Below are 22,350 nucleotides of genomic sequence, written 5' to 3'. Positions count from 1 at the left end.
TTTCAAACCTCAGCTACGAAGATAGACTCAGAGCATTAGACCTCCCTGGCCTCATGTACAGAAGACTCAGAGGAGATCTAATTGAAACTTATAAATTGACCAACGGCCTCTACAAAGTAAACGTAGAAGATTACCTCACATTTAACAAGGACAAAAGAACAAGAGGCCACTGTTATAAACTTGCCAAACAAAATTGCCATTTAAACATCAGAAAAAAATTCTTTAGTCAGCGAATTGTTGAGACATGGAATAGCCTGCCTGAAAAAATGTAATGTATTTTTATGTCTTCATTGTATTTTGTTGTTGTTGGCTGAAGAAGCGTTTTGAGTCTGAAACGTTCCGTTTCTTGGTATTTTATTGGTTTTATTTTGTTCAAAGGAGTTATATCATTTTTATATATTTTGCTTATTTTTTTTTCCCTTTTTTTTGTTTTTGTTTTTGGCAGGAGTTTAAAGCTGTTAAGTGTCCAGCAGAAGAATTGTCAATCACCAACGCTGTCATCGTCAATGAGAATGACTTCAAGGACGTCAGGTACGTCACTTGTAACCCTTGAATAAAATGTCAAAATAGGGTTAGGGTTAGGGCACCCGTCTGTCAAGCATCAGTAACACACTTTATAGTCACCTGGAACAACTACAAAACACGTCTAATTTCTATATCATGGCACAAGACCGAAGGGCTAGAGCTCAGGTGGTCGCTGGTTCGGATAAGTAAGTAAGTCTGTCAAGCGAAAAGGCTGGTACTGGTTATTAATCCATGAGACTTGCTTTTGACTTATGCCTCTTGGCTCCTGGCAGAGCATAGGGCCTCTACAGCACTATTCCATCTTTTTCTGTCCTTGGCACAGACCTTTGCCTCACTCCAGGTAAGATTGGAGACGCTCAAATCTTGGTGAAGTCTTCTCCTCCAAGTCTGTTTTTGGACGACCCCGTTTCCTCTTGCCCTGTGGGTTCCATTCGAGAGCCTGCTTGGTTATATTACATGGCTCATTTCGCAGGGTATGGCCAACCAACCCATCGTCATTTTCTGCGTCTGACCTGGACATCCATTTGCTCTTTGTTTATTCTTGTCAAACCATTTCAACCTGAGGATTTGTCAAAGACAGCGATTGGCAAAAGTATATTAATCCATAGTGTTGTTAAAAGCTTTTACTGTCCCATTTTCTTCCTTTTTACTGGAGATGAAATGACCGAAATGTGTCGCAAGCACTGTAAAACCTTAAAAAAACAAACGTAAACAAATGGCATAAACCACTATAAAGATAACAAATTCATGCTTACTTTTAACATACTGACCAAAAATGTATTTGCCTCAAGATTTTATAACAAAAATGAATATAATATAACAGCTTCGAAAAAGAACAAAATACCAAACACTGAACGATTCGGGCTCAAAACCCTTCTTCAGCCAACAAGAAAATACAATAAAGACAAATGCATGACTAAATTCCAGAGAAATAAACGGTCTGTGTTTGGAATTTGTTTTTTTTTTTAAGCTGTTCTATTCATTTTTGTTTATGACTTTTTACAGCCCACTTCTTCTAGTAGTCTAGTATCACTTTGCCTCAAGGTTGACATTTTCTTGGAATCTTTCCTCAATGTTGACATTTTCTTGGAATTTTGCCTCAAGGTTGACATTTTCTTGGAATCTTTCCTCAATGTTGACATTTTCTTGGAATTTTGCCTCAAGGTTGACATTTTCTTGGAATTTTGCCCCAAGGTTGACATTTTCTTGGAATTGCCCCACATCAGGTGTGAGCTGTTTTGAATGTTTTTGAATATTTGAATGAAGTGAAGCTTTTCAATAAAGTATGAATTGTTTCAATTGTAATTTTTTATAATTTTAAAAAGAATGATCTATTTATTTATTTGTAATTGTTTGTTTCAGCCATATTTACGTTACCTGTGCTGGAAATGCCAAGTTCTTGTTTACAGTTCAACCCCACTCCAGCATCCCTCCAGGGAAGCTTGGATTCAACGCGTCACACGTAAGTGTCTTTGTCTTTGGCCGTGCCAACATTAGTTTAAAGTAGTAGTAATAAATATACAAATATGAATTTATTATAAATAACGGCTTCAGAATAGAACAAACTACCAAATGCTGAAGCGTTTTTATTATTGTTATTATTTGTATGGCTATGTGGTCTAGTTGCATGACACTCCTTTCGGATCGGAAGGTCCTGGGTTCGAGCCTCGCGCATAGTTGAGTCCTTGGAAAAGGCTCTTAACTCACATTCTCTCACCGTACTCAGGTGTAAAATGAGTACCTGGCCGTTAACAGCGTCGTCTTTGTCCGAAAAATTGTAATATCGCCAAACAGGCGTCATGTCTCGTCCTGCATGTTAAATGTTGCTGTTGACTAGGGACCCCTTGTAAAGCGCCTTGAGCACATTTAGTGGATATCACTCTATATAAAAGCTCAATTTTTGCCCAGAGCTTGTGTTTTACACGAGAATGAGCGCTGTATAAATGTGTATTATTATTGTTGTTGGTGTTGTTGTTGTTGTTGTTCTTCTTATTATCATTTACATAGGTTTTGTTTTTTTATTTGCTAATTTTTTTTTTTTTTTTTTTTTCAGCGTAAGTGGGCAGGTATTATGCTCAATGCGGATGTGATGGTGCAATCTGCCAGACTGAACACCCGCACCCAATCCATCGGCACCATCGTGTTGGAAATGGATCTGTGGGCCAAGAAAGGGTGAGGGCATGTTTTTCATTTGATTATTTATACCAAAAAAAAAAACAAAAAAAAATATCCTTGTAGCAGTAAAACGTTAACATTGTAGTTATTATAAATTTTTTTATGTTTTGTGGAAGGGGAATACTTAAACAGCAAGAAATAATTAACAATGTGAAATTGAATGTCAGCTTCAATTTAATATACGAAAACAGATAAAATGGATGGTTCGGGTTTCCCGTTTATCAACAAAGCAGGATGAATGAAACACTACTTCATGCTGTTTTTGTTGATAAAGTGAAAACCCGAAATGTCCATTTTGTCTGTTTTGGTATATTAAATTGAAGCTTACATTCAATTTCACATTGTTATTTATTTCTTCGAGCTTCGAGCAGCAACATTTACATAAATGGCGAGAGGAAATTGAATGGAAGCTTCAAATTAATAAAAAATAATAAAGAATAGAGAATTTATGTAGCTGTTTTTGTTTTTTTAATTATGCTAGTGACAAATTATTTATTTTATAAAGCTATGTAAAGTGACTTTTCTTTTTTCCCTTTTGGAAACTACGAATTTTTAAAAATTTCAAGTTGGCATCTCTGCAAGTGATTTTAATTGTTGGTTTTATTTCCCAACTTTTAACTCTTTCAAGTCCAATTTAAAGACTGAACTGTTTAAAAAAAACCCAAAAAAACTTGAGCTTTTATATAGCGCAATATCCACTAAACGTGCTCAAAGTGCTTTACATGGGGTCCCTGAGTAACAGCTACACGTGACATGTAGAACGAGACATGATGCCTGCTAGGCGATATTACCATATTTTTTCTGACAGAGACAATGCTGTTAATGGCCAGGTACTCATTTTATACCTGAGTACGGTGAGAGAATGTGAGTAAAGAGCCTTTTCCAAAGGACTCAACTATACGCCGAGCGAGGCTCTAACCCAGGACCTTCCGTTCCGAAAGCGAGTGTCATACCACTAGACCACATAGCCTTTACTTAATTTAGTTTATTGTTCTTCAAACCAAGCTTTCAATGCTGTAGTTTTTATTTTATTTTCCCTTTGTGAGGTCGCGTTTTATTGTAAAGCACCTTAGATCATGAATGAATTCATGGAATTTGCACACTATACAAGTGATTTGTTATTATGATTGTATTCACATTCCCAGACAACAGGCCTTGACTGTGGACAGCGACAAGGCAGCCACAGAGTTCTCCATGAGTTTTGGAGGCCGTGCCTTCACGGTGGACGAACCTCTGGTGTTCAAGTATGACAAGAAATTGTACGCAGCCCGAGTCAAGGAAATTGAAGGTGGGATAGCGAGGGGGGGGGGGGGGGGGGTTCTTTTATTTTAAAAATTTTATTCAAAACATTTTTTAAAAAATATTTCTTTTTGGACACATGTGTTTGTCTGAATGTGTTGTTTAAGTGTTTTCTTTGCGAAAAAGAAAAAAAAAGAGATTTTAGATTGTGCAATATCTACCCATCTTGCTGAAATGGCTTTACAAGGGTCCCAAGACAACAGCAACACTCAGCATGTAGTGTGTCATGGCATATGTAAGATTTTTCTACAGAGAAGATCTACAAATTATCTCTGTCGTGTATCTGGAATTTAGTAATGCATTTATTGTTTTTGGTTTTTTTGTTGTTGCTGGCTGAAGACTGGTTTTGAGCCCGAAACGTTCCGTGTTTTGTATTTTGTTATTTTTTTAAAGCTGTTATAATCATTTTTCTTTATTATTTTTTTACAGTCCACAGCTTCTAGCAGCCTATTATCACTTTAAATGAGTTTATATACTTATTCAATGCTGATGGATTTCCTCGGATCCGCTGAAATCCGCGATTTTTGTGTCAGAGGAGGAATTTCCTCCTTAAAAAAAACTGACATTTTCCTCAATCAAATTTCCTGGCTTTGAGAGATTTAATGTGTGGTGGAACAAACTGGTGCAGCTTCCCCACTATCCAGAACATAGCTAGAGTAGTTTATCATCTCAATGGCTCTAAAAGTGGGGGTTAGTGAAGTCAACATGCGGCGTAAATAAAACCATTCATAATTTTCCTCCTTTTCCCCTTTTTGGCACAATCAGCACTGATTATTGATTCTTTTCTTTTTTAATTCCCAGTTTTGGATTATTCGGCTGTCAGTGCAGACGGCAAGATGTCCGGCAAGCCCAAGATGGCAGAGATCGGCCTTCTGACTGGCAACTCAAACATTGTCTTTGAGAAATTGGAGGGATCTCTCCTCAACTTCAGTGGAAAGTCCAAAGGGTAATTAAACGTTTGAAATGTCATTTGTCTCTACTAATTGAAAAAGAGGGGGGGGGGGTGCTGAGGGCTACCAATTGTGCCTTCAAGAGCCTTGCTGTATGTGGGGATTGCTGTGTTATAAATGCCATCCATTATTAATATTATTGTTGTTGTTGTTATTATTATTATTATTATTATTATTATTATTATTATTATTATTATTATTATTATTATTATTATTATTATTATTATTATTATTATTATTATTTTATTATTATTATATATCTTTATCTGTGAGACATCTTTCCAAAGGGTAGCGAGCAATTGCTGTTGTCTGTATAATGCAATAGAAACTGGTACCAACAGTACCTTCTAGAGCCTTGATATATGTGGGACTTGGTGTGTTATAAATGCCATCCATTATTAATATTATTGTTGTTGTTATTATTATTATTATTATTATTATTATTATTATTATTATTATTATTATTATTATTATTATTATTATTATATATCTTTATCTGTGAGACGTCTTTCCAAAGGGTAGCGAGCAATTGCTGTTGTCTGTATAATGCAATAGAAACTGGTACCAACAGTACCTTCTAGAGCCTTGATATATGTGGGACTTGGTGTGTTATAAATGCCATCCATTATTAATATTATTGTTGTTTTTATTGTTATTGTTATTGTTCTTCTTCTTCTTCTTCTTATTATTATTATTATTATTATTATTATTATTATTATTATTGTTATTATTATTATTATTATTATTATTATTATTATTATTATTATTATTGTTATTATTGTTATTATTTTTATTATTATTAATATTATTATTATATATCTTTATCTGTGAGAATTTGGAAAATACGTCTTTCCAAAGGGTAGCGAGCAATTGCTGTTGTCTGTATAATGCAATAGAAACTGGGATAATGGGCTTTAATATGAAAGTCTCAACAACAACAATTAAAATCAAACCAGGTATGCCATTACATTGCATTTGATGAAGATCTTTCAATTATAAACAACAACAACAAATTGTGTCAGTGCATGACATAATCAGTCGGAAGATAAAAATTTTGGATTTGCATTTTTTTGCATTCTCTGAAAGAATATGATCCCCAGAGCATTTTAATCTTTATTTGAAGTAAATCGGGTGATTTTTCATGAAGTTATGGTCAGATGTATGGGAAAGGTATCCAGCACCTTTTCTCAAATTTCATACTTTTTCAACTTGACTAACTGTAAAAAAATATTAAGAAGTAAAATTAAGCTTTGATATTTCCTGACAATGTACAAAAAAAGGTTAATTTAATAATTTATGACAAGAACTAATTTTTGATAAAAGTTGACCTTCTAACTAAACTTGGCAATATCTCATTTCAAACCTTTTCACCATCCGACTGATTATGTCATTCACTGTAACAAGTGAACAACAATATTAGTTCAATGATTTTTTTTTCCATTTCCAATTTCCAGGAAATCTTCCCACCAGTCCATCATCAACCCTGATTGGGATTTCTCCAAGTTGGGCATTGGAGGACTGGACAACGAATTCAGCTCCATCTTCCGAAGGGCCTTCGCCTCCAGGGTCTTCCCACCAGACATCATCGAACAGCTCGGCATGAAACATGTGCGGGGAATTCTACTTTTTGGGCCACCCGGTACGGGAAAGACTCTGATGGCCCGTCAGATTGGAAAGATGTTGAACGCGCGAGAACCTCAAATCGTCAACGGTCCTCAGATTTTGGATAAATACGTTGGAGAATCGGAAGCGAATATCCGTAAGCTTTTCGCTGCAGCTGAAGAGGAGGAGAAGAGATGCGGAGCGGCCAGCGGCCTTCATATCATCATCTTTGATGAGATCGACGCCATTTGCAAAGCCAGAGGCTCAGTGGCCGGCAACACAGCCGTCCACGATACCGTTGTGAACCAGCTGCTGACCAAACTGGATGGCGTGGAGCAGCTGAATAATATCTTGGTCATCGGTGAGTTGGTGCATTGCATGATGGGAGATGTGTGCTTAGAAGGATTAAGTCTGTTTAAACTCATCCTAGATCAACTTTTACTGATTCGCTTCTGTTATTTTTTCCCTTGTTCGTGTAATTTTGAGTTTTTCACCCTTTGGTAAATATACTTTGTTTTTTTTTTCTCTTAAAGTTTTCATTATTTTTATTTATTTTACTCTCTCTTTACCGATCATTATTTTGAAAATATTTTCCTTGAGGTGTCATGCCTGCTCTTTACAAACGAAGTGGCTGAGCAGTTAAAGCATTGCATTGTGACCTGTATGGTCCCGGGTTCGAGCCCCGCTTCAGGCATTTACATTTTTTTTTCCTTGGGCAAGATTATTAACCCCCCAATTTGCTCACTTTGGACAACATCGGTGATTCCTGTTGACATCAGACATCTTGTTTGATGAATTATCTATCTATATTCCTTCATGGAATGCCTAGGCGACGATATCTTCGGAAGGGCATAAATAACATTTGATTTACATATTGAATGAAAGAGGCTGATTTAATGTAGGTCTGTAAACCTTCACCCATTTTCTCGTATTGCCAGGTATGACCAATCGTAAAGACATGATTGACGAAGCCTTGACCAGACCTGGCAGGCTAGAAGTCCAGATGGAGATCGGGTTGCCAGACGAGCACGGGCGTGTCCAGATCCTCAACATCCACACCGAGACCATGCGTAACAACAACAAACTGGCGCCCGACGTGGATCTTGCCGAACTCGCCGCTCTCACCAAAAACTTCAGCGGTGCCGAGATTGAGGGTCTCGTCCGAGCTGCCTCGTCCACAGCCATGAACAGACTTATCAAGGTGGGTGAAAGTGAAAGCTCTCTCTGTGTGTGTGTGTGTGTGTGTATGTCTCTATCTCTCTAAAGGCTAATTCAAGTCCAGATTGGAGGGGATTTTGATAACGCCTGTTATGTTATTATATATCTGGCAAATTAGATTTTTTTGTAATATAATGCTCTGAAACCGCTAGATCAATCGTCACCAAATTTTGCATGGTTGATACCACTAGACAACATAGCCGCCCATTCTTACAGTTGTAATCAAGATTTTTATTCAAATTATGTGATGTACAATGAAAATAATCTGAACAAGAAAATAATATTCACTGTATGTATCGTAACACGTGTGACGATTTTCCTGTAGTCGGTAATGAAAGGCTTAAGAGCACATATTAGGCTTTTAACGAAATCGGGTCGAACGAGACGCCGAACGCCGAACCCGAACGGATCTAGCCTTCTCACGTGACCATGAACGAGATCTGGATAGTGAAGACTGTGTTAGGGGAGGGGGAAGGTCAGTGTCATTCAATAATATATAATTGTGCATGTGGCGCTCTACCCTAGATACGGAGAGAAAATTATAAATTGATTACGGGGGAAGGTGGGAAGAGGGGGGGGGGGGGGGGGGGGGGGGGGGGTTGACCCACAAACGACCGAGGTGTTGGGCTTCGGGTAGACCATAATACGAAATCAAAGAGAAAAGGCCGCTGGTACTTGGATGGTGGAAATGGTTGGGGGTTGGGGGGTTGTGACAATCAGCATGGGATGTATACACATCTAGGATTTCATATAGATGTCGCTGATACACATTAATAATAAAGGCAATAGATGACCAGGGATGTGTAATGTGTGTGTATTGTTTGTATATGTTTGTGTGTGTGTGTGTGTGTGTGTGTGTGTGCTTGTGTGTGAAAGGGATTACACAAAAACACCTTCCTCTGTAGCTTCCAAATGATTACGTATACGATAAATTTGAAAACCACATTGTTTGAATCAGCTTGCAAAAAGGAGAACATTTATCTTTGTTTCACAAAAATAGGCTTAAAATAACATTTTTTTTCTAGTAGATTGATTTTAAAATAAATATTGCTCAAATTTTAAAAAAATTTAATGATAATTTCTTTATTTCCCGGTCGATTTTCTTGATTTATATCTCATTTCTCAATTCTCAATGCGACAAGCACACTGATGTATCTCGTGTGATTCAAAAGCGTTTAAAACACCAATTACGTTGTTTTAAAAATATACTGAGAGTCCTCCTCACTAATTAATTCCTGAGCGTTGAGACGGTGACGCAACTATTACATACAAGACCTTGCAGTCGAGTCTGCAGGGCTTTTGGGTTACACAACCACTATTTACCCATTGGTCAGCAGTACTCTCTGATGTATACAACACTCACCGCCTTTACGCAAAGCCGCCTGCCCATAAATCAAGAGATGATCTCCTAACTGTTCACAAGCGAACTGTCAAACGAGCAATCGATGATTGGATAAGAATCTCAAGATCTCATATAATAAGGTAAGTTTTGGAAAGGTGATATCCCCCCAGTCAGTGTATCTCCCCACCCGTCATCGGACAGAACTTTCATTGCGTTATATCATATAAGCTCCGCCTCCTCTTTCTATTCCGGAGTGACGAGATTAGACGAGAGGACGCGAGAAAAAACTGATCACGTGTCCGTTCAGCCGTTCGTTCGGTGTCTGTTCGGTGAGCAACTATAACTCGGTATTTACTTTTACTTTGGTTACATTTTGGATCCCCTTGACGAGAAAGTATTGGACTGGAACCCTCAGGGCCCGAGATCAAGGGGAAGGCCACGGGTAACGTGGAGAAGTGAATGCTTGGGTGGTGGATGGCTCAGATGTTTTTGTACATGATACCGTTTTGTGTGTTGATACATTATATCCGGCTGGTGGATGTTGTGAGTATTTCACCTAAACACATAGCATCAATATGATGCTGTCTTTTTTTTTTTTTTTTGGTTTTTGTTGTTTATTTTTGTTGTTGTTGTTGTTGTTTCTTTTATATTTTTTTCGTTTGGTGCTGGTTGCATGCAGAATTTGCCTTTGTACATAGATGTTTATTTAATTTGTTTGTTGTGTGTTCCAGGCCACATCAACGGTCGTCGTGGACGAAGACGCCATAGAGAAGCTGTTGATTAAACGGTCCGACTTCCTCCAGGCTCTGGCCAATGACATTAAACCTGTAAGGCAATGATACAATACACACGTGTTGTCCTGTGTGTGCTCTATCTCTCTCTCTCTCTCTCTCTCTCTCTCTCTCTCTTCTCTCTCTCTCTCTCTCTCTCTCTCTCTTCTCTCTCTCTTTCTCTCTCTCCTCTCTTCTCTCTCTCTCTCTCTTCTTCTCTCTCTCTCTCTCTCTCTTCTCTTCTCTCTCTTTCTTTCTCTTCTCTTCTTTCTCTCTCTCTCTTTCTTCTCTTCTCTCTCTCTCTATCTATCTCTCTCTCTTCTTCTCCCCCCTTTCCTCTCTCTCTCTTCTTCTCTCTTCTCTCTGTCTCTATCTTCTCTCTCTCTTCTCTTTCTCTCTCTCTCTCTTCTCTCTTCTCTCTCTCTCTCTTCTCTCTCTCTCTCTCTCTCTCTCTCTCTCTCTCTCTCTCTCTCTCTCTCTCTTTCTCTCTCTCTCTCTCTGTTCTTCTCTCTTCTCTTTCTTCTCTCTCTCTCTTCTTCTATCTTCTCTTTTCTCTCTATCTCTTTCTCTTCTTCTTCTCTCTCTTCTCTATTCATAATTTTTTTTTTTTTGTTTATTTATCTATGTATTTATATTTATTTGTGACATTTATTTTTTAAAAATTGTATTTTTTTTGTTAATCATTGATTTATTTGTTTATCTTTTTTTCCCCCCCACGTTTGTTTACTTCAGGCATTCGGCAGTAGCAAAGAGGAGCTGGACAAGTTCCTGGCCCAAGGCATTCAGACATGGGGAGAGCCGGTCACTCGGGTGTTGACCGATGGGGATCTGGTCACTTCACAGATCAAGACCAGCACCCAGACGCCTCTCATTACCATGTTACTGGAAGGTAGGTGGTTCGCATCCCTGCCAACCCTTCCCTGCTTTTGGCGGAATCATTCCTATTTTTCCTTCTTCCTTTCCACTATTCCGCCATTGCCTCTAACATTCCGATTTTCAAAAAATGAATGATGATAATAGTAAGAAGAAGAAGAAGAAGAAAAAAAATAATAAAAATAAATAAAATAAAATTCCCTTTATTCATCCCTAAGGGGAAAATTGTCTTTAGGGTCTATTCCAAGGGATGACTGGAATTACCCAGGCGTTAGCTGCTGTGCAGCGCCGAAAAGTGAGTTAGGGCGAGATGACTTGCTCAAGGCCACACAACGCAGCAGCGGGTGATCGAACTCTGGACCTTTCGGGTACGAAGCAAAGACCGTACCGCTGAGCCACGCTGTCCCAGGTTGTTTTTTCAAAAATGGTTGCCAAGAGATGGCTAAGTAGAAAAATTAATTACACCCCTTTACCCCTTCCCCTTTCCATTACCTAACACATACTGTTTTTATGTGTTTGGTGGCAAAGTTGGTGGTCACTTTGATACAGAATTAATAAGATTCCTATTTTTTGTCTCAGATTCCTATTTTCTGATGTTATGAAGAAAAAAAAAATTGTAATATCGCCTAACAGGCGTCATGTCCCGTCCTACATGTTAAATGTTGCTGTTGGCCAGGGACCCCTTGTAAAGCGCTTTGAGCACGTTTAGTGGATGTTGCGCTATAAAAGCTCTATTATTATTATTGTTATTATTATTATTATTATTATTATTATTATTATTATTATTATGATTCCCCTTTTAGATTGTGAAGGGTTGGCAGGTCTGGGCTAGTGCAGATCCCAACAAGTGTGTATTAAACGCTGCCAGACAAAGCAAGAAAGAAAAATACAAGACAAAAAAACCCCCCGAAAAACATCCCAAATGATCGGTCTGCCTGTGCAGCTATGCGGTCTAGTGGTATGACACTCGCTTTTGGATCGCAAGGTCCTGGGATCGAGCCTCGCTCGGGAAAAGGCTCTTTACTCATATTATCTCACGTACTCAGGTGTAAAATGAGTACCTGGATGCTAACAGCATTGTCTTGTATTAAAAATATTGTAATAATATCGCCTAACAGGCGCCATGTCTCGTTCTACATGTTATGTGTTGCTGTTGATCAGGGACCCTTTATAAAGCGCTTTGAGCACATTTAGTTGACATTCCACTATATAAAGGCTCAATTTGTCGATAATGATTTTTAAAACTTCCAAGCAACAGAAAAAGCTCTAAATCTAGATTAGATTAGATATAATAGTCCTAACATGTCACTGTTGTGGGTCATTATCATGGCCAGTTTTAGCTCTTTTTTTTTTTTTTTACTTAAAATTGATAATTTATATTGTAAAGTGCCCAGAGCTTGTGTTTTACACGAGATTGAGCGCTGTATAAATGTGTATTATTATTATTATTATTATGAAAATTTGATCGTTATGAGGAATTAATCAAATGCACAATAATCAATGATTGGTGAATACCATGACTGACACTTCATTTTAAATCGCTTTTCATTTGTATTCTAGTACGGATATTTGATTTGTTTACAAAATAAAATTCGAACACATCCCTCGTCTCTTTGTGTTACAAAAGGCCTCTGTAACCAAAAATATTCTAAGATCTAAAATATTATTTTATCCATGCAAAATTTGCCCCACGAATACGTTTTAAAGCGTTTATTACTTTTTCAAAATCCTATAAGATATCCTTCTAGCATTCCTTGTTTTAGGGTCACGGGATTTTGCATCCATTTGCATAAGGTTCTAATTTTCCACAAAAAATTTCTGATTCCGATTTTTTAATGTAAGTTTTTTGGGGGTTTTTTTCTGTTTTAGTTTGTTTTGGGTTGTGCTTTTTTGTTTGTTTGTTTGTTTGTTGTTTTTTTTTCAAATTTTAAAGTTAAATCCCTTTTTTTTTTTCTTCTTTTGTTTGTCGTCTTCTCAATTATTTTTTTTCCTTTTGCTCGATCTTTATCTTTTCTCTTTTTTTTTCTTTCTTTATTTATTTTGTGTCACATTAGTTTTCAATTTTTATAATATGTTTCGATATTATTTTTGTACATCTCAGGACCTCCGGGTACAGGAAAAACGGCTCTCGCTGCCAGAATAGCCAAAAACTCAGATCTTCCCTTCCTGAAATTGTGTACGCCAGAAAACATGATTGGGTACACAGAAGCTGCCAAGTGTCAAGTCATTAAAAAAGTAAGTCTTAGTCACTTCTTCTTCTTCTTCTTCTTCTTCTTCTTCTTCTTCTTCTTCTTCTTCTTCTTCTTCTTCTTCTTCTTCTTCTTCTTCTTCTTCTTCTTCTTTTTCTTTTTCTTCTTCTTCTTCTTCTTCTTTATCTTCTTCTTCTTCTTCTTCTTCTTCTTCTTCTTCTTCTTCTTCTTCTTCTTCTTCTTCTTCTTCTTCTTCTTTGCATTCGCTCTGATGGTAAGTCTGCGTGGGGTTCCTAACCTCCCATCGTGGGCAGGCGGGGTGGGGATCCTGACGTCCCATAGTGGGCTTGGAGGTACTTACTGTGTCCTCTATCCCCTACTGGGTGGGGTTCCTGACCTCCCACAGTGGGCTGGGAGGCACTTACTGTGTCTTCTATCCCCTACTGGATGGGGTTCCTGGCCTCCCATAGTGGGCTGGGAGGTATTTACTGTGTCTTCTATCCCCCTATATCTGCTCTCCAACTTGCTATCTGCCTTTGTCTTGTGAAGCGAGTGCTCTAAATGAGCTATCGAGACCATTGTGGTTGGGAAGGAGAGGGTTAATTGTTTTAAGTCCTGGTGCAGAGAATGGAGCTCCCGAGGGCTGATTTTTACTGTGTGACTTCTACTGAGCAGTGCTGATGGTTTTCCTCGGATCCGCGGAAATCCGCGATTTTGGAGTCTAGAGGAGGAATTTCCTCCTTTTAAAAATTACATTTTCTCGAAACAATGTGCTAGTAATGAGAGAGTTGATGTGTGGTGGAACACACAGGTGCAGTTTTCCACTCTCCAGGAGTTAGCTAGAGTATTAATGATAGTCTATCCTCTCCATTGCTCTAAAAATGGGGTTTAGTGCAGTAAAAATGGGGCTTAAAGGCAATTGTTCAACAGTTTCCTACTTTTTCACTTTTTGTCACCGTCAGCACTGACTGAGGAGATAATGTAATTGTAATATTTGAAAGGGCATTGAGCATGGTGAAATGATTAAAAAAAAACCTTGTGTAAATGTGAATATTTATTATTTATTTATTTATTATATATTTATTCGCTTACATCTTTTCAGATATTCGACGACGCCTACAAATCACCCCTGAGTTGTATCATCGTAGACGACATTGAAAGACTTCTGGGTAAATTTATATATATTTCTGTCTTTTAATAAGAGACTTGTCAATTTCATGGGAGAGGAACAGGGCTTTAAGCTAAAAAAAAAACAAAAGAAACCCAAGCAATTCTATCAGTATTGTTATAATCCTGTTGTTTTTCATGAATTTTGTCTGGGTAAATATATATTTCTGTCTTTTAATAAAAGACTTGCCAATTTTGTGATGGCGAAAAGGAGAGGGTGTTAAGCTAAAAAAAACAAAACAAAACAAAACCCAGACAATTCTACCAATATTGTTATACTCCTGTTGTTTTTCATGAATTGTCTGTACCAATGGTCAAATTGAGTGGAAGCTTCCATCTTCAATGTAATCAATGGAGACATATAATGTGGACTTTTCGAGTTTCCCTCTTTATCAACAAAACAGGATGAATGAAACACTTACAGACGAATGATAGATGAGAGGGTTTAGCGTCATTGACGTAAATAAACAGAATAATGATGAGACCGGAAATAATAGACGGGTCTCCTTAGCACAGACGCTTGAATTAAAATAGAATACAGTATATTTTTATATCAAAGGTGTGCAAGTAATTTTCTCGGAGTCTTTAAATGTTGTTTAACTCTTTCCTTACCAGCCATTTTCCGGATTTTCCCCAAAACTTCACACCCAGCCTATACAAATTTTTTTTTTTTTTCTTCACTCAAACACAAAAGCTGTTAGTTCTTGCTATACATATTTTTTTTTCCGGCTAAAAGAGCTCTTCAGCACAGTGTTAACATACTTTAACTATAGCAAACATTTTTGTTCACATTTTATGATGTACAAAAGAAATTAGAATGAGAAAAATGTTGGCTGTATCGTAACGAATGTGACGATTTTCCTGTGGGTGGTAAGGAGAGGGTTAAGAGTTTTTTAGCTTGAAATGTTCCGTGTTTGGTATTTTGTTCTTTCTTGAAACTGTTTTATTCAGTTTTTATTTATTACTTTTTCCACTCCATAACGTCTAGCAGCCTTGCCTTGTATCACTTGTGCTTATTGCTTTGAACTTTTAAGTTTTAAAAAATACAATTTAGGTGTTGGGTCGGTATGACATTTCAGTTTAAAAATTTTTTTTTTAAAAAGAGAAAAACTTGAGCTTTTGTATAGCGCAATATCCACGAAATGTGCTCAAATCGCTTTACAATGTAGAATCAGACCCTGTGCAATAATACAATTTTTTGCCTGGTAGAGACAACGCTATTAACGACCAAGTATTCATTTTACACCTGAGTACGGTGAGAGAAAGTGAGTAAAAAGCCTTTTTCCAAGGACTCAATTATGCGCAGAGCGAGGCTCGTACCCAGGACCTTCCGATCCGAAAGCGAGTGTCTTACCACAAGACCACATAGCCGCACAGAAAAATTCTTGAAGATGGTCGGGAAGGAGAGAGTTAATCCTGTTTTTGTTTTGTTTTGTTTCCAATCCACAGATTATGTACAAGTCGGTCCCCGATTTTCAAACCTGGTTTTACAGGCCTTGTTGGTTTTGCTCAAAAAAAATCCTCCCCAGGTAGGTACTGTTCCAGGAACGAATTAATTTTAAAATGATTTTGATTATTACTCTCTTATCATCCTTATGCGGTATGAAGCAAAGCAATATAAAATGGGTGCAAGAGTGCCGGCCAATTGGATTACCGAAAAAAAACGTCGCCGGCTTTTTGCGATTTGGATTTGATTGATTGATTTTTTTTTGTTTGTTTTTGTTTAGGTCCAACAATCGGGTCGGGTACGTCCATATGATTCAGCGAAAATTTTGAATCACGATGCTACTGTGACCCGGAAATGATAGTTATATTATTAAATTTGAACCATGAATCTTGCAGGCTTTTTCAGATTATATGTCTGGTCATAAGTAGACTTGCAGGCTTTTTGAGGTCCAGTTGCTTGCACCCATGATATAATTCTACAGTGTTAAATATTAAAAAGAAAAGTTTTAAGACGTTTTTTTAAAAGAAATCTGCATCATTATTGTCTCTGACATATCTTGGAAGGGAGTTCCAGATAAGAGGTGCCGAATATTCAAACGCATTCTCACCAATTTTGTTGACAGACTCGGTATATTCAAAAATGTGTCGGTGCGTGTGACATAATCAGTTCAGAAAAGTGAGTGGAGCAGGCACTTATGTTGGTAACAACAAGAGATGAAGTGAGTAGGAAAGTGCCAGAAGACAACAGAGAATGAAAAATGTTCGCGGCAGCGATGGGGTTTTGAACCCGTGACCTTATTGGTATGACAACTCCGCCTTGTCGGTGAGAGCATGACTCTACCGCACACATGATCAGTTGGAAGGTGAAAATTTTGGATTTGAATTTTTTTTCCTTTTTCTGAAAGAATGTGCTCCCCAAAGCATTTTAATCTTTATTTGAAGTAAATCAGGTGATTTTTCATGAAGTTTTGGTCAGATGTATGGGAAAGGTATCCATCAACTTTTTAAAAATTTCATAATTATCAACTACATTACCTGTAGAACAATATTGATATTTCCCAAAAATGTACAAAAAGGGGAGATTTTTGGAGTAAAATATTTTTAAAACTACCGGGCGTGGAGGTTTTGTCGCTGACAAGGTAATACATGAACATTTCTTCCTTTTGGTTGTAAAATTTCATATGAATATGACGAGTACTTTTCCCGTATTTTACAAAACACCATCCTAATTTGCTCTTCAAGTTTCAATCTTTTAATCCATTTATTACGCAAGATACAACCAAAGGTCGAAAAAAAATGCCGAAAAAGCGTCCCATATTTTCGCGTTTTTTTCCTTTTTGCGGGTCATCCAAATAAATGACACCTTTGAAACTGTATAACTTGTTTATTTATGAATGGATTTTCAAAATTCAAAAACATTTTTACTCAGTGGAGATAGGGCTTTGATTTTAGACAAAAATTTTCCTCAAAAAGAGAAAAAAACATTTTTCATAGTCATTGCTACATTTATTTACGTATATTATGTTTATGTATGTATCATTGTCGGCATTTTATACGTCTGTACAAAAATTTCCTTTATTTTTAGTTTTATTATTATTATTATTATTATTATTATTATTATTATTATTATTATTATTATTATTATTATTATTATTATTTATTATTATTATTATTATATTATTATTATTATTATTATTATTATTATTATTATTATTATTATTATTATTATTATTATTATTATTATTATTATTATTATTATTATTATTATTATTATTATTATTATTATTATATTATTATTATTATTTATTATTATTATTATTATTATTATTATTATTATTATTATTATTATTATTATTATTATTATATTATTATTATTATATTATTATTATTATTATTTATTATTATTATGTTATTATTATTATTATTTATTATTATTATTATTATTATTATTATTATATTATTATTATTATATATTATTATTATTATTACTATTATTATTATTATTATTATTATTATTATTATTATTATTATTTAAATCAATATTGTTTGTCTTACCATTCAGGGTCACCGTCTGCTGATTATCGGAACCACATCGCGTAAAGACGTCCTAAACGATCTGGAGATGCTTTCCCTGTTCAAGACCATCGCCCACGTGAGTTCGGTCAGTACGGGCGAGCAGCTCCTCAATGTCCTGGATACCAGTGAGGCCTTCTCCGACAGGGAACTGCAGTACGTCACCAGTAAAGTGGAAGGCAAAAGGTAATGACGTCGTCCATGTTATCTGTGGGAACATGAATAAATATATATTAATGTTTGATGCTTTGTAATGCGCTTTGAGCACGTTTAGTGGATATTGCGCTTTATAAATTTTGAATACTGTGGAACATTAACATGACACATTTTTTAAATTTATTCCACTTTAACATTATATCTTTTCTTCTCTTTTTTTTCACTCCAGATTGTTTATCGGCATCAAGACTCTACTTACAATCATTGAGATGGCCAGACAGGTAAGCACAAATCAGGTGGCCTCTACCTGTCATTGTATGTCTGGGGCTTTGTCGTGGCACTCGTCCTCTGTCTGGGTGGGTCCCGGGTTTGTGTCCCCCCCCCCCCCCCCCCCTCCTCGCGCTCGGAGTGGAGTAAAGTCTAGTCCTCGTAAATGGCTCTTTACTTGCATTCTCTCTCTGTAAAATCAAGTAAAATTAGTATTTAAGCCGTTGTCTCTGTTAGGAAAAAAAAATTGGAATATCGCTTTATTGGCCATGTGTCTTGTCCTACATGTTAAGTGTTGCTGTTTTCTAAGGACTCGTTGTAAAGAACATTGAGCTCAGCGAGTTGATATTACTCTGTATAAATGCTCAAGCTAATTGTCATTGACAACTTTTCGTTTTGAATGGCATATTTTATGATGGATTTTGTCATTTGCCTAAGGTTTTTAAAAAAACAAATTATGTGTCTAAAAATACATTTGAAAAATTGAAAAGTTATCATGGGTGCCAGTTTTCCGGTTCATGCCCGAATTCCAGTTTCGCGATATCTCGAAGTTAAATACCTCCAGTTTCAGTGTTTTGAGTAAAATGAGCTAATAGCATCGGTAAATATTCGAAAGCGTGATTCAGCTACCTTTTCAGTGTATGGAGGTAGATTCATGAAACCGGAACTCTCTTTGGTCAAGGCCTCGGCCTCGGCCTGTCCAACCCCGTGTTTACAGCCTCGGCCTGTCCAACCCCGTGTTTACAGCCTCGGCCTGTCCAACCCCGTGTTTACAGCCTCGGCCTGTCCAACACCGTGTTTACAGCCTCGGCCTGTCCAACACCGTGTTTACAGCCTTGACCTGTCCAACCCCGTGTTTACAGCCTCGGCCTGTCTAACCCCGTGTTTACAGCCTCGGCCTGTCCAACCCCGTGTTTACAGCCTTGACCTGTCCAACCCCGTGTTTACAGCCTCGGCCTGTCCAACCCCGTGTTTACAGCCTTGACCTGTCCAACCCCATGTTTACAGCCTCGGCCTGTCTAACCCCGTGTTTACAGCCTCGGCCTGTCCAACCCCGTGTTTACAGCCTCGGCCTGTCCAGCTCTGTGTTTACAGCCTCGGCCTGTCCAACTCTGTGTTTACAGCCTCGGCCTGTCCAACCCCGTGTTTACAGCCTTGATCTGTCCAACCCCGTGTTTACAGCCTCGGCCTGTCTAACCCCGTGTTTACAGCCTTGGCCTGTCCAACCCCGTGTTTACAGCCTTGACCTGTCCAACCCTGTGTTTACAGCCTCGGCCTGTCCAACCCCGTGTTTACAGCCTCGGCCTGTCCAACCTCGTGTTTACAGCCTCGGCCTGTCCAACCCCGTGTTTACAGCCTTGACCTGTCCAACCCCTTGTTAACAGCCTCGGCCTGTCTAGCCCCGTGTTTACAGCCTCGACCTGTCCAACCCCGTGTTTACAGCCTCAGCCTGTCCAACCCCGTGTTTACAGCCTCGGCCTGTCCAGCTCTGTGTTTACAGCCTCGGCCTGTCCAACCCTGTGTTTACAGCCTTGGCCTGTCCAACCCACAGTTTACAGCCTTGGCCTGTCCAACCCGGTGTTTACAGCCTTGACCTGTCCAACCCCGTGTTTCCAGCCTCGGCCTGTCTAACCCCGTGTTTCCAGCCTCGGCCTGTCTAACCCCGTGTTTACAGCCTCGGCCTGTCCAACCCCGTGTTTACAGCCTCGGCCTGTCCAACACCGTGTTTACAGCCTTGACCTGTCCAACCCCATGTTTACAGCCTCGGCCTGTCCAACCCCGTGTTTACAGCCTCGGCCTGTCCAACCCCGTGTTTACAGCCTTGGCCTGTCCAACCCCGTGTTTACAGCCTCGGCCTGTCCAACCCCGTGTTTACAGCCTCAACCTATCCAACCCCATGTTTACAGACTTGGCCTGTCCAACCCCGTGTTTACAGCCTCGGCCTGTCCAACCCCGTGTTTACAGCCTTGACCTGTCCAACCCCATGTTTACAGCCTTGGCCTGTCCAACCCCGTGTTTACAGCCTCGGCCTGTCTAACCCCGTGTTTACAGCCTCAGACTGTCCAACCCCATGTTTACAGCCTCGGCCTGTCCAACCCCGTGTTTACAGCCTCGGCCTGTTCAACCCCTGTTTACAGCCTCGGCCTGTCCAACCCTGTGTCTACAGCCTTGGCCTATCCAACCCCGTGTTTACAGCCTCTGCCTGTCCAACCCCGTGTTTACAGCCTCGGCCTGTCCAACCCCGTGTTTACAGCCTTGGCCTGTCCAACCCCGTGTTTACAGCCTCTGCCTGTCCAACCCCGTGTTTACAGCCTTGGCCTGTCCAACCCCGTGTTTACAGCCTTGACCTTTCAAAACGTAGGCCTATGCGCATGTCTAGGCTTGCTTACTACTTCCTCTCTGTACCAGTCAGTCTTTGTTTTCTCTCATTCATTGATAGATCTTGATCTAGCCTTCGGTGCGCTCTTTTCAATCGTTCTAAGTTGTTGTATTCACTCTGGACTCTAGACATGATAATGGTATAAAAAACGGTGATGAAATAAGAGTAAAGATTATGCTGCATTTTCAGTAGGAACATTTTCATGTTTGGCAAAGTGTCGAGATTTTAGTTTCAGGTTTCAGCACTTCTTCCTGCTGGCACCCATGAAAGTTGTGGGTAAAATTTAGACTTAATCCTGTGATATTTGAGTGTTGGTTTTATGGGTATTTATTTGTTTGTTGATAATCTAATCATTATTTAATTTTTTTTTTTTTCAATGTGTTTCCATTGACAGATGGATGCTGGGCAAAGAGGAGAGAAACTCATTGAACTGCTACAAGATGTCGGGGCTATTGAATATTCATGAACGCGTCCGACCACCACCACCGTCTCATGCAAGGAAATCAAACTGTGATCTTATTATTATCATACAAACTTGGTGGAAGAATCAAATTTGTTTTGTTTTTTCTTCAGGTTTTTAAATTTGTCCTATGAATATCAATATGAATGAATAAGATAATGCATTCTTTTATTCCTCTCGGACACCAGACGCACAATAGCGAGTTTTGCATGAAAAGAATTTTCCCCTATTGTTTGTTCTGTGATTTTGGTGTTGGGGTTTATGATAAAAAAATGATGTGTGAATTTTAAAACCCGATATTAGTAATAAAATGATAAAAAAATTATTAAAGCTTTGTTAAGAACTTAAGTCCAGATTGACATGTGGAGTTGATTTGTATTTATCGTGTTCAATTATTGCATTGAAAATAGAAAAACAATTAAAATGTTGTTGATTTAAATATTGCATGATCTGTGATGACTAACTTTAAACTGAATGAAAATGTTTTGTAGAAATAAGTATAAGTGGTGAATGATTGTCAGACATTTTAAGGGAAAAAAAAACAAAACACAATGTTACAGAAAATTTGAATTTGATATGGGAAACAATTGATATTAACGAATTGCGTATTACGAGAGAAGATGGAAATGATACCAAAAAAAAAAGGGAAGCTTTGATTTAATTCACAAAAATTCCACATTATAATCAATTTTTCTTTACATTATTTACAATGTTATTTTATTTACATTTTCGAGCTTGAAGGAGAGTGGAGTAAATCTTGATGTATTTTAAAATTTCATATGTCTTTATATTACTGATTTTTGTAGTCAAGCCATCTGGTTAGCTTCGATAATAGAATGAAAGTCATTGTGAGTCCTGAGTGTCTCTTAACTCATTCAATCCTAACACCGACTATATCCGTAGTTTACCCGGGGTTACTTTTACCCCATGCCTATTTATTACATTTTTATGAGACAAATTATAGGCGTCGTATTATAGCTAATGTTTTTAGTTTTTACATGTTAATGGTAGTTGAATAAAACTATCTATGTACATGCTCATTTTTGATACATTTTTTTTTCCAATTTTGAAAAGGAGCAAAAATCTCTAGGATTGAGTGAGTTAGTAAATTTACCTGACACCCACCCTATTGAATTGAAGAGTGGTTTTCCAAACCTCCCTGACTCCATTTCTTTTTTCCCATTTTGAGATATTGAGGATTATTTCCCCTAAACTCACAATCCCAGGCTTCAGGGAGACCCTACCGTTCTCTACTACTTAATATTGTGATCTACAATGCAAGATAAATTCCTCTTTCCAAGCCTCTCCCCGTCTTCCCCTCTCCGCCTTAATCCCCAAAGGATGTCATCTTATCATCTACTTCTTCCCCGTCAGCCAAACTCTCACAATATGAGACTCACTAACTCAAATCCTGTGTTAAGTTTTTGTGCATCAAAATCAAACACGGAAAGTTTTATT

The 22,350-nt window shown here is 38.0% G+C and overlaps 1 protein-coding gene across 1 annotated transcript in view; it reads left to right on the top strand.

Moving 5' to 3' along the window:
• LOC144959129 (vesicle-fusing ATPase-like) overlaps nt 1-21,668 on the top strand; it is a 22,685-nt gene extending 1,017 nt beyond the window's left edge. Inside the window, exons 2-16 of the mRNA XM_078891594.1 lie at nt 446-531; nt 1,888-1,987; nt 2,579-2,697; nt 3,846-3,988; nt 4,801-4,945; nt 6,404-6,912; nt 7,490-7,752; nt 9,843-9,938; nt 10,614-10,770; nt 12,856-12,989; nt 14,046-14,112; nt 15,560-15,639; nt 17,619-17,815; nt 18,015-18,066; nt 20,827-21,668. Of these exons, the coding sequence (XP_078747720.1) occupies nt 446-531; nt 1,888-1,987; nt 2,579-2,697; nt 3,846-3,988; nt 4,801-4,945; nt 6,404-6,912; nt 7,490-7,752; nt 9,843-9,938; nt 10,614-10,770; nt 12,856-12,989; nt 14,046-14,112; nt 15,560-15,639; nt 17,619-17,815; nt 18,015-18,066; nt 20,827-20,898 (2,220 nt within the window). The 3' untranslated portion in view covers nt 20,899-21,668. The remainder of the gene's footprint in view (nt 1-445; nt 532-1,887; nt 1,988-2,578; nt 2,698-3,845; nt 3,989-4,800; nt 4,946-6,403; nt 6,913-7,489; nt 7,753-9,842; nt 9,939-10,613; nt 10,771-12,855; nt 12,990-14,045; nt 14,113-15,559; nt 15,640-17,618; nt 17,816-18,014; nt 18,067-20,826) is intronic.
• The last annotated feature ends 682 nt before the right edge of the window (nt 21,669-22,350 follow it).

The sequence above is a fragment of the Berghia stephanieae genome, chromosome 13, assembly GCF_034508935.2.
Source record: "Berghia stephanieae isolate SIO BIC M18660-M18661 chromosome 13, UCSD_Bste_1.3, whole genome shotgun sequence".
Taxonomy (NCBI): Eukaryota; Metazoa; Mollusca; class Gastropoda; order Nudibranchia; family Aeolidiidae; genus Berghia; species Berghia stephanieae.
The sequence above is the reverse complement of the archived record's forward strand: the minus strand, read 5'-3'. Positions and strand labels throughout refer to the sequence as shown.